The sequence below is a fragment of the Odocoileus virginianus genome, chromosome 28, assembly GCF_023699985.2.
Source record: "Odocoileus virginianus isolate 20LAN1187 ecotype Illinois chromosome 28, Ovbor_1.2, whole genome shotgun sequence".
In the NCBI taxonomy this organism is placed as follows: Eukaryota; Metazoa; Chordata; class Mammalia; order Artiodactyla; family Cervidae; genus Odocoileus; species Odocoileus virginianus.
In genome coordinates this window covers 37,109,020-37,119,266 of record NC_069701.1, presented here as the reverse complement: position 1 = coordinate 37,119,266, position 10,247 = coordinate 37,109,020, and the positions used below count along the sequence as shown (strand labels likewise).

At 52.2% G+C, this 10,247-nt stretch overlaps 1 protein-coding gene across 2 annotated transcripts; it reads left to right on the top strand.

Moving 5' to 3' along the window:
* The first annotated feature begins 331 nt into the window (after positions 1-331).
* Positions 332-8,392, top strand: BATF2 (basic leucine zipper ATF-like transcription factor 2). Of its 2 annotated transcripts, none has more exons than XM_020891807.2 (3): positions 332-551; positions 2,108-2,212; positions 6,401-8,392. In XM_020891807.2, the coding sequence occupies exons 1-3, from the start codon at positions 513-515 to the stop codon at positions 7,046-7,048; spliced, it is 792 nt and encodes a 263-aa protein (XP_020747466.2). In that variant the 5' UTR covers positions 332-512; the 3' UTR covers positions 7,049-8,392. The 2 variants fall into 2 exon arrangements, with proteins under 2 accessions (XP_020747466.2, XP_020747465.2); XM_020891806.2 differs by having other exon boundaries at positions 333-551; positions 6,398-8,392.
* Positions 8,393-10,247: the final 1,855 nt, after the last annotated feature.

Below are 10,247 nucleotides of genomic sequence, written 5' to 3'. Positions count from 1 at the left end.
TCTCCCTTAACAGATGAGGAAACTAAGGCTCAGAGAGGATAGATCACCTTCTCAAAGCTGCACAGCTCCAACGAGCCAAAAGTGGGCTGTGACCCTGGCTCCTAGGATTGCGGAGCCCAGGGGTCCTCCCACATCCCCGGCAAGCCCTCGGTGCCCCACTGGCTTCTCCTCTTGGCTCTGTGGCTGGCAGCCTGCCCACCCTCTCCTAGAACAGCCTCCCCACACCTGGCCTTCAGCCCCTCTCTGGCCACTCTCCACCATCCTCATCCCAGAGAAGGGGCCCAACCGGAAGGCCCATTCGTGTTAGGAAATTCCAGCCACGTGAGCCAAGCCGAGCCGGGATTCTGAGCAGCCGGTGGCTTTAGGAGAAACTGAAACTTGGCTTGCTGGGGGCGGAGTGGTCAGAGGGAATTTAAAGAGCTGCCACTTCCTTGGGCCCCAAGAGGGCACTGGGAGGGCAGAGCAGCTGAGGGAAGCCCTGAGCGGGTGTGAGCCGTGTCCTCCTCCCCGCCATGCACCTCTGCGGGGGCGGCGGGCCTCTGACCTGGACGGTGAGTGCAGGGGAGCAGGTTGGGGGCTAAGAAGGGGAATATGCCCCAGGGTGCCGGCTGGCTCTGTTCACACGGGTTGGGGGCGGAGGCCTCACACAGCCCGTCTCGGGCCTGTCTCCTTAGGGGTTTGACTCGAGGGCTTTCCTGCTCTCACATTGCAGATCCAGCCTTCAGTTTAGAGCTTGGCCTCTGATGACAGCTCTCTCCTCACCTTCCTGTCCTCTTGCTGCCGTTACAGGAGCCTCCTCGTTCCTCTCCAAGCTCTCTGGCCGTGGTTCTCCTGGAGGCCTTGCCTCTAGTCCAGAACCCAAGTACAGAGGCCCAAGCCCTTCTCATGGCGGGTCTTCCCCTCCAGGCTTCAGTCTCTCAGGCCCCCAGCACCTGCAAGGGGCCTGCTGTGGCCGTGAACCTAGGAGTTGCATAGTCCTCAGCCAGCGAGGCCAGGGTCTTGCCTGAGGTCCCCACACTCAGAACACACCTCCCAGAGTGACCTGAGGGAGGGGGTTGTGGGGTCTCCAGCATTCCCTCTTGTCTGATTTTCCAGAGCCCTGGGCATTTGGGTTAACCATTTCATCTAAGTTTCATGAACCCCAGTGTAGGGGGAGGGTCACAGCTGTCCCCCTTCGCGTCCGCTCTTCTGTCAGAAGGGACTCATTCACTCATTCTAGGCTGCTGGCCCACAAGAATGTGAGTAGCTTGAGGGTGGGAAATAGTGCCTCTTATGTTTGCTGCCGTGTCCCCTCAGCTCACTGCGTGGCACATAGTAGGTGTGCAAATATTTGTGGGATAAATGAATATTACCTTTGGGCCTGAGCTGGGCAGGCAAACACAGAGTAGAATCAGAAACCCCACCTTGTCCTCATAGAAAGAGCTCAGGGCTAAAGAAATCAACACCTTGACGTTGGAAACAGTAGTGAAAGAACAGCAGTGACTTTTATTAACCCCTGCCTGCCTTCCAGCTGGTGAGGAAGGCACTGGTGCCTCCATTTGTGGCAGATCAGGCAACAGGGCTCAGGGAAGTGAGTGATCTACCCAGAGCAACACGGTCCATGAGGAGTGAAGGTGTGAAGCGGCTCCTTCTGGGCCTTGTGCTGCCCCGTCATGAGCTGTGAGCAGTACGTGTGTGAGGCTGGCATTCCACTGAGTTGTGCTGCGTCTGTGATGGGGTGTGTGGACACCAACGGAGCCAGAAAGGGCTTCTGGGGGAGAGGGGACCCTTGGGAACTTGATTCAAGAAGGATATGGCTAAGACTTCCCTGGTGGTTCAGTGGTTAAGTTTCCAGGCTTCCAATTTAGGGGTCATGGGTTTGAACCCTGGTGGCTCCCCGTGGCTGCTCCCTCTACCTTCAGAGAGCAGCCCAGCTAGACCCTCACTCCTGGTTGGGTGTTCGGCTCAAATGTCACCGCCTCCAAAGGAGAAGGTCTTTCTAAACTCCTGAGCTAAACTAAGATCCCACAGGTTGCACGGCACAGCACCCCCCAAAAGAGAAGGGAATGGCTTTACAGCTAGCCCACCCCTGTCGGACCCCCTGAGTCCTCAGTGTCTCACCCTACAGGACGCTGAGGAGCATCAGAGGCAGCTGAGGAAGAAACAGAAGAACCGGGCGGCCGCCCAGAGAAGCCGGCAGAAGCACACGAACAAGGCGGATGCCCTGCACCAGGTGGGGATGCCTCCCTTCCCATCCCTGGTGTCACTCACCTGGCCTGGCCACCTCTTCTCCACCCCACCAATCAGCAGTTCCCCCTGCATTGCTGTAGGTGCCAGGGGCCCTGAACTTGGGGAGAGAGGAGGGCTCTGCAGCTGAGATTCAGAAATTCCTGAGTGCTGAGTGGAAATTGTGTGCCAGATAGGTGCTGGGCTCCAGGGGCATGACAATGCATCCTCAGCCCAGGCCTGCCCTCAAGGCGCCTCCAGTCTAGAGGGAGGAGACAAGAAGTGGAGGGAAACAGGGAGAACCGGGCACAGTGACCAGGTGAGGCCTTCATTCAAATGTAGGTCCCTGAGCCCTGCCCATCCAGAACCCAGCTCAGAGGTGCTGCGCTGCCGTGATCACCCTGCCTGTCTGTCTTCTGATGCGGGTGGCCAACACCGTCTGTGAGAAACTGGTTCGGGGTTAAGATGGGCTGGCTTTAGAGTCCTAGCTGCTGCATTTCTTAGCTGCAGGTCGTTTCCTTCACTGAGCTTCACTGTCCTCATCCGAAAATCCCTGCCCCCGGCAGGACCCTTGTGAAGACTAAAGGAGGCCAAGGAGCCTTGTGGGGCGGGGGAGGGAGGGGTGGCTCTACTCACACTTGGCTCTTCACCTTGGATGGTAACCTAACCTCAGATGGTAACCTGACCTTGGAGTTTGTCTTCTTCCTCTGTGCAGAAAGGACACACCTCAGGGGGGACCGTTAAGAGCTGGGTTCAGGACCTGGCCTTTGATAGGGCTGCATACACGATAGTCCTTATTGCAATGAGTAAAATTCAGAGCCCCCCACACCCAAAGGTCCTGTGCTCTCTGCGGCCCCATCCCCACTGTCCACCTTCCTCTCCTAACATCCTGCACCGTGTTCTCTCTGCTCCTTCCCTGACCGAGCACATCCAGCCTCAGGGGCTCCCCTGGTTGTTCCCTCTATCTTCAGACAGCAGCCAAGCTAGATCTTCACTCCTTGCTGGGTGTTTGGCTCAAATGTCACCGCCTCAAAAGGAGGTCTTTCTAAATGTCTGAGCTAAAGACTGTGGATCACAATAAACTGTGGAAAATTCTTAAAGAGATGAGAATATCAGACCACCTGACCTGCCTCTTGAGAAACCTGTATGCAGGTCAGGAAACAACAGTTAGAACTGGACATGGAACAACAGACTGTTTCCAAATAGGAAACGGAGTACGTCAAGGCTGTATATTGTCACCCTGCTTATTTAACTTATATGCAGAATACATCATGAGAAACGTTGGGCTGGAAGAAACACAAGCTGGAATCAAGATTGCCGGGAGAAATATCAATAACCTCGGATATGCAGGTGACACCACCCTTATGGCAGAAAGTGAAGAGAAACTAAAAAGCCTTTTGATGAAAGTGGAAGAGGAGAGTGAAAAAGTTGGCTTAAAGCTCAACATTCAGAAAATAAAGATCATGGCATCCATTCCCATCACTTCATGGGAAATAGATGGGGAAACAGTGGAAGCAGTGTCAGACTTTATTTTTGGGGGCTGCAAAATCACTGCAGATGGTGATTGCAGCCATGAAATTAAAAGACTCTTACTCCTTGGAAGGAAAGTTATGACCAACCTAGATAGCATATTAAAAAGCAGAGACATTACTTTGCCAACAAATGTCCGTCTTGTTAAGGCTGTGGTTTTTCCAGTGGTCATGTGTGGATGTGAGAGTTGGACTATGAAGAAATCTGAGTGCTGAAAAATTGATGCTTTTGAACTGTGGTGCTGGAGAAGACTTTTGAGAGTCCCTTGAACTGCAAGGAGATCCAACCAGTCCATCCTAAAGGAGATCAGAAAAAGAAAAAGAGATCAGTCCTGGGTGTTCATTGGAAGGACTGATGCTGAAGCTGAAACTCCAGTACTTTGACCACCTCATGCGAAGAGTTGACTCATTGGAAAAGACCCTGATGCTGGGAGGGATTGGGGGCAGGAGGAGAAGGGGACGACAGAGGATGAGATGGCTGGATGGCATCACCAACTCGATGGACATGAGTTTGAGTAAACTCTGGGAGTTGGTGATGGACAGGGAGGCCTGGTGTGCTGCAATTCATGGGATCTCAAAGAGTCAGACACAACTGAGCGACTGAACTGAACTGAACTGAGCTAAAGAGACCTCACCTATTTCTCTGCTTTATTTTTCTGGTTAGCGCTGACCTTCCATCACAAGTTTAGATGTTGACCCACTGCTTGTCTTCTTCATCAGATTGTAAGCACCCTGAAGGCAGGGAACTCTTCTGTTGCCTACTGTCTCCCCATCACCTGGACAAGTGCCTGGCAGATAGAAGGAACTCAGTATTTCTCTGTGGAGTGAACAATAGAGTCAGAATAAAGTGAGAACTCATAGGTAGGAACAACATACAGGTAGTTGGGTCAAGGTGGTATAGAGATGAAGTCTGAGCTGGTTTTGAGGGATGAATAGGAGTTTTCCAAATGGATGAAGGTAAGAAAAAGCATTGCAGGCAAATGAAATAGGGCTGACATGAGCATAAGATAGTAGCACCCTGTACAGTGCATGAGAATGAGGACTGATGCCCAGGATGGCATGCCTGGAAGCAGTTGAGACTTCATGAGCTCATTTATTCCTTCCTTCCAGAAATGCCTACTGAGTATCTCTTGTGCGGCAAGCACAGTTCTAAGCACTGGAGATGCAACTGTGAACACAGCAGACAAAAGTCCAGCTCACCCTCCCCAGGGCTCATATTTTCATGGGGGAGCCGGACAGACAAATGAATGACCCATGAGGTATTTGGGATATCAGCTAGTGATAAGTGCTCTAGGAAGGAGTAAATCAGGGAAGAGGGAAGGGAGTGGGGCATGTGGGGTGATGGAAACCTAAATAGGGAAGCCCTCCTGGAGGAGGTGACAGCTGAGCAACCTGAGGGCGGGTAAACGAATGAATGAATGAAGAGTGACCCCATTTCTGGAGGTGAGTTGATGCCTTTGGAGAATTTAGGTAAAGATTGACCTAATGACATGTTTTTAAAATGTCTTTCCACCTTCCACAGCAGAAACCAGCTTAGGAGTGGGGCTGTGGGTGGCTTTGAGACCTGTTAGAACTTTGAGTCCCTGACTTAAGCAACATTTTAATATAAAACGCTCTTGCAGTTTCTTCTTTTAAAAAGTATCCAGAAAAGGCAGGGCAAGGGGCTCAAAGGAAGTCACTGAGCCTGATGAGCTGTGGAAATAAAGTTCCTTCTGCATTTTCCACTACTGTTGCCATCATACTAATCAATGATTGTTTAGAACTTCACATTGATTACTGTCCTACAGTGTTCCCACCCAGCGCTCAGCAGAACACAAACTAAATGCCAAAGAGAGCATACCTGTGCTGCCAACCTGTAAAACGTGACCCTGGACTCCACCCACACCACTTCGGTGGGCAAGTTCTGGATGTCGAGGAGGTCTGGCAGTGGCACTGAGCAGCCTAGAAGTGTCCAGGACAGAGGATGTCTAAGTTGTCACAAGAAGGCCAGGTCAGGATTAGACTGAGGAAGCGGGGCTGAAAGTGTCCAGGCAGAGGAGACTGAAGTGTGGCGAGGAAGCAGAGTCCATTTGAGGAACAGGAAGTGGGGGCATCGGGAGCAGTTGGAGAGATAAAACTGGAAGTGTGAGCTGGGGCCACCACACATGGGGAGTCACGGGAGACTTTAAAGGGCTTTCATGTTCCATGGCTGGATGGCATCACCAACTCGATGGGCATGAGTTTGAGTGAACTCCGGGAGTTTGTGATGGACAGGGAGGTCTGGCGTGCTGTGATTCATGGGGTTGCAAAGAGTCGGACACGACTGAGCGACTGAACTGAACTGAACTGAATGGTCCATTAGCACTGCAGCCATCGAATGTCTCCTCTGGGCCAAGAGATCAGGTAGTTTGAGGGCGCACCAGTTAGGAGGCTGGTGGAGCTCCCGGGTAAGCGGAGATTCCAGGCTGGCTGGCTCAGGGACCTGGCACTGGGGAGAGAGAGCAGGCAGGTCTGAGCTGGTGGTCATGAATGTCTGGTCAGAGAGCAGCCAAAGGGCATTCGGGTGGCAGCGGTATCTTTCCTCCTAAATTGAGGACCCTGGGGCATTGGGAGATAGGGCTCAAGCTGGGCCTCTGATTCTGGCTGACATAACCCTCCCCACGTATCTCTGCTTCTCCCCCCAGCAGCATGAGTCACTGGAGAAGCAGAACCACGCCCTGCGGAAGGAGATCCAGGCCCTTCAGGCCGAGCTGGCCTGGTGGACTCAGACCCTGCACGTGCACGAGCGCTTGTGCCCGCTGGACTGTGCCTCCTGCTTGGCTCCGGGGGCCGCTGGCTGCTGGGGCCAGGCCGAGCGGCCCCCAGGCCCCGTGCCCCACGGACAGCGTGGCTGCCAGGAGCAGCTGGGTCTGCTCCGGACCCCGGTCTCTTCTTCCTCGGCTCCGCAACCCTCTCCAGACCCACAGCCTCCTGGCTCCCTCGGCCTCCTCCTGTCCCCTCTGCCCTCACTGTCCCTTGGTCCCGCTGCGGTCACTGCAACTCCTGCCCAGTCCGCCTCACCTGCTGGCTCCGGCCTACTGAGACCTTCCTCTAAGCTCAACACCCTCCTGCCCAGCCCCCCAGCCCAAGCCGCCCCTCTAGAGTCCCTCAGGCTGGAGCACCCCACCAGGGGGAAGCCAGGGTCCTCACCCTACAGCCCCTCGGCTGCTCCAGGGCTGGGGTCTCTGCAGGACAGGGAGCATAAGCCGGCTTCCTCAGCAGCAGATTGGCAAGGGCCCAGCCCCCACCCCCTCCTGGACTTCCCTCTGCTCTCCTCTGCTCAAGTTCACTTCTAATCTGGCCCCTAGAACTGGACTAGCCCCTTCCTTGGACCCGGGAAGCAGCCTCAGCACACAGGCATCTCCTCTTGCTGCTGGGGGCTGCTTTTCTTGGCTGACCAGCTAACTAGGAGTGGAAAGGACACAGAGGCTCAGAGAAGCCAAGTGACTTGTCCAAGGTCACACAGCCTTTCTTGGGACCTGAAACATCACAATCTGCTCCTCCTTCTCCTGGTGGGATCCTGGCCCAGGCACCCTAGGGGCTGGGGTCCTAGAAACCTAGAGTCAGCATGAGAGGTTTAAGTGCTGGGAGCGGGGAGGGACTCTCCCTTTTGTTTTGTGATTCCCAGGGCCACAAAGCCCTGTAGTTTCTGAAAGTTTGCCCTTACTGGGGCTGGTCCAGGGTCCAAACCCAGGTGGTGAAGGGCCATGCAGGAGCCCAGAAGAGAATCCTTTCTGCTCCTAGTAGTTTTTTCAGTGCTAAAGAGCTGAACCTGTGGGTTGGAGTTGTGGACAAGCCTGGAGCAGTCCCCTCTGGGATTTCTACATACTGAGGGTCCATAGCCACACGGTGACCTTGGGGAGATTCTGAAAGGTCAGCTCACCAAGCTATCCCCAAATAGCTCCCTACCTCTCCCTTCCTCCCAGGGCCATGGTGAGTGGACTTCTGAGAGCATTCAAGTCCTGCACAAAAGGCAGGTGAAAAGAATGAGGGAAGGACCAGGTGCAAACTTAGGTTTAAGCAAGTGCTGGACTTGAACCTTTCGCTTTGTGATTTCCTGCTTCCCAGGTGGTGCTAGTGGTAAAGAACTTGCCTGCCAAGACAGGAGACGTAAGAGACATAGGTTCCATCCCTAGGTTGGGAAGATCCCCTGGAGGAGGGCATGGCAACCCACTCCAGTATTTTTGCCTGGAGAATCCCCATAGATAGAGGAGCCTGCCAGGCTACAGTCCACGGGGTGGCAAAGAGTAGGACATGACTGAATGACTTAGCACTTAGCACGCAGTGAGACCTGTATCTTCTTTGGTACCGCCCCCATCCCTGTGCAGCCCACAGACCCCATTACCCTCCAGCCCCTCTGAGCAATGCCCCTGTTGCTCTTTGGCCTGATGGAGCAGGGGCCTGGGACCAGATAGGAGCGCAGGTGCAGCACCTTCTTGGGGGTGGGGGTGGAAGTAGGGGATGGTGGGTTCTCATTCAAATTCAAGACAAACACTGTAAGGGGACAGACATGAGAAACTCCAGCTCTTCACCCAGACTTACACATGTAAGCAGACACTAGGCTAGTATTGGACACACTCCAGGAAATGCTGAGCACTTGGTACCTATGTTATGGTAAATAAAGTGTTTTCCAATTCTTTTCTCTTTGGTTAGTTGTTTAAAATTCTGACTGTACTTTGTACTATTGAAACCAAAAGACCTTTGAAAGGGAAGAGCATGGTCTAGAATCTTAGGTGGGCAATCCCTCATGAACCTCTTCATTCAACCTCCCTTCCCATATTGCAGATGAGGAGACTGAGGCCTTAAGATGGGATGGACTTGCTCAGAGTCATGCAGTAAGAGGAGGTGTCATGACCATAGGATTGTGGATGGCTACAGAGCAGGAGGCACCAGCAGGTTCAGGGAGAACAGACTGGCGGGAGGGAAGCCAAGACACTGTTGGTTGGAGGCTGGCTTGAGTCTGGGACAAGAGTCGATATGATGTGTGGTACTCCAGGACTCGTGAGGTGATGAGGATACTGTGGTCTGGCTTGTGTCTGTATAACCTAAAATTTGTCAGGCACTCTCTGTGTAACTTGGGTTAACTCATTGATGCCTCTAATAACTCTGGAAAGTAGATATAATTATTACCCTATTGTTTGGAAGGGGAAACCAAGGCCCACGGGTGTAAAGGTCACATAGCTAGGAAATGGTATAGGCTTGATGTAACTCAGGAGCACTTAACCGCAGGTGATTCTGCTTTCTACCTTCCTGGAACTTTCCCTGTAGGCCCTGAATGGAGGGGCCGAAACATGCCCATAGATGTGACCCAAGAAGGTAAAACCCTACCTTAAGCTCAAAATAAGAGAGGGGAGTGACTTGATTAATGTTGGTACACTCATACCCCAGAAGAGATGGTAAGAACAAAGAATGCTTTGAAGAATATTTAATGAGGTGAGAAAATGCTTACAACATATCAAGCAGAAAAAATAGAATGTGCAACTGTCACTATAGTTTTATATTATGTTTGTTTAAAAATATAAACAGAATCAAAGGAGTGGGAGGAGGTGCTGTAGATTCTTGAGGCATATGAGCTAATATCTGTGAATCCCCAAACTGTAAACAGCCACCACTGTAGCAGAAGCCTTCCACATGGTTGACTATATCCTAGAAATCTATATCTGGGTGTGTCTATTGCTGCATAACAAATTATTCCAAAACCCAGTGGTTGAATCAACAAACATTTATCATCTTAAAATTCCCGTAGAATGGGGATCTGGGCACAGCTTGGCGGCTCGGGGTTTCTCACAGGCTCCAGTCAAAGTGTTGGCCAAGGACTTCTCCGGTGGCCCAGTGGTTAAGACTTCACCTCCCAATGCAGGAGGGTCAAGTTCCATCCCTGTTCAGGGACCTAAGATCCTACATGCCTTGGGGCCAAAAAGAAAAAAACAAACAAACATGAAACAGAAGCAATACTGTAACAAATTCAATAAAGTCTTTAAAAATGGTCCACACAAACAACAACAAAAACCCAAGCAAATGAAAAAAAAAAAAAAAAAAACAAAAACCCGGCCCCGAAACCCCAAAGTGTTGGCATGAGCTGCAATCATTCGAAGGCTCAACTGGGGGATCTGCTGCCAAGCTCACATGTATGGCTGCCTGTGAGCCTCAGAAGGTCCACTCCCAAGCCTGTTCACTAGGTCAGTGGCAGAATTGAGTTTCTGGAGGGCTGCTGGACTGAGGCCCTCAGGTTCTTACAGGCTGCTGCGTGCAGGTATTATCTCCTTGCCATGTGGGCCTCTCCACAGGGCTGTTTGACATGGCAGCTGGCTTCGCTCAGAACAAGCAAGCTAGAAAGTGAAAAAGGAGAGCGATCAGAAGCCACAATCTTTTTGTAGCTTAATTTCAGAAATGACATCCTGTCAGTTTTACTATATTCTGTTGAGTAGAGGCAAGTTACTAGATCCAGCCCACACTCAAGAGGAGAGGATGTCACAAAGTCATAAAAACCAGAAG

Coding starts and splice junctions, on each gene's coding strand:
- BATF2 (XM_020891806.2), top strand. CDS start 513: ATGCACCTCTGCGGGGGCGGCGGGCCTCTGACCTGGACG. Junction 552..2,107: donor GCGGGCCTCTGACCTGGACG/GTGAGTGCAGGG, acceptor CTCACCCTACAG/GACGCTGAGGAGCATCAGAG. Junction 2,213..6,397: donor AGGCGGATGCCCTGCACCAG/GTGGGGATGCCT, acceptor TTCTCCCCCCAG/CAGCATGAGTCACTGGAGAA.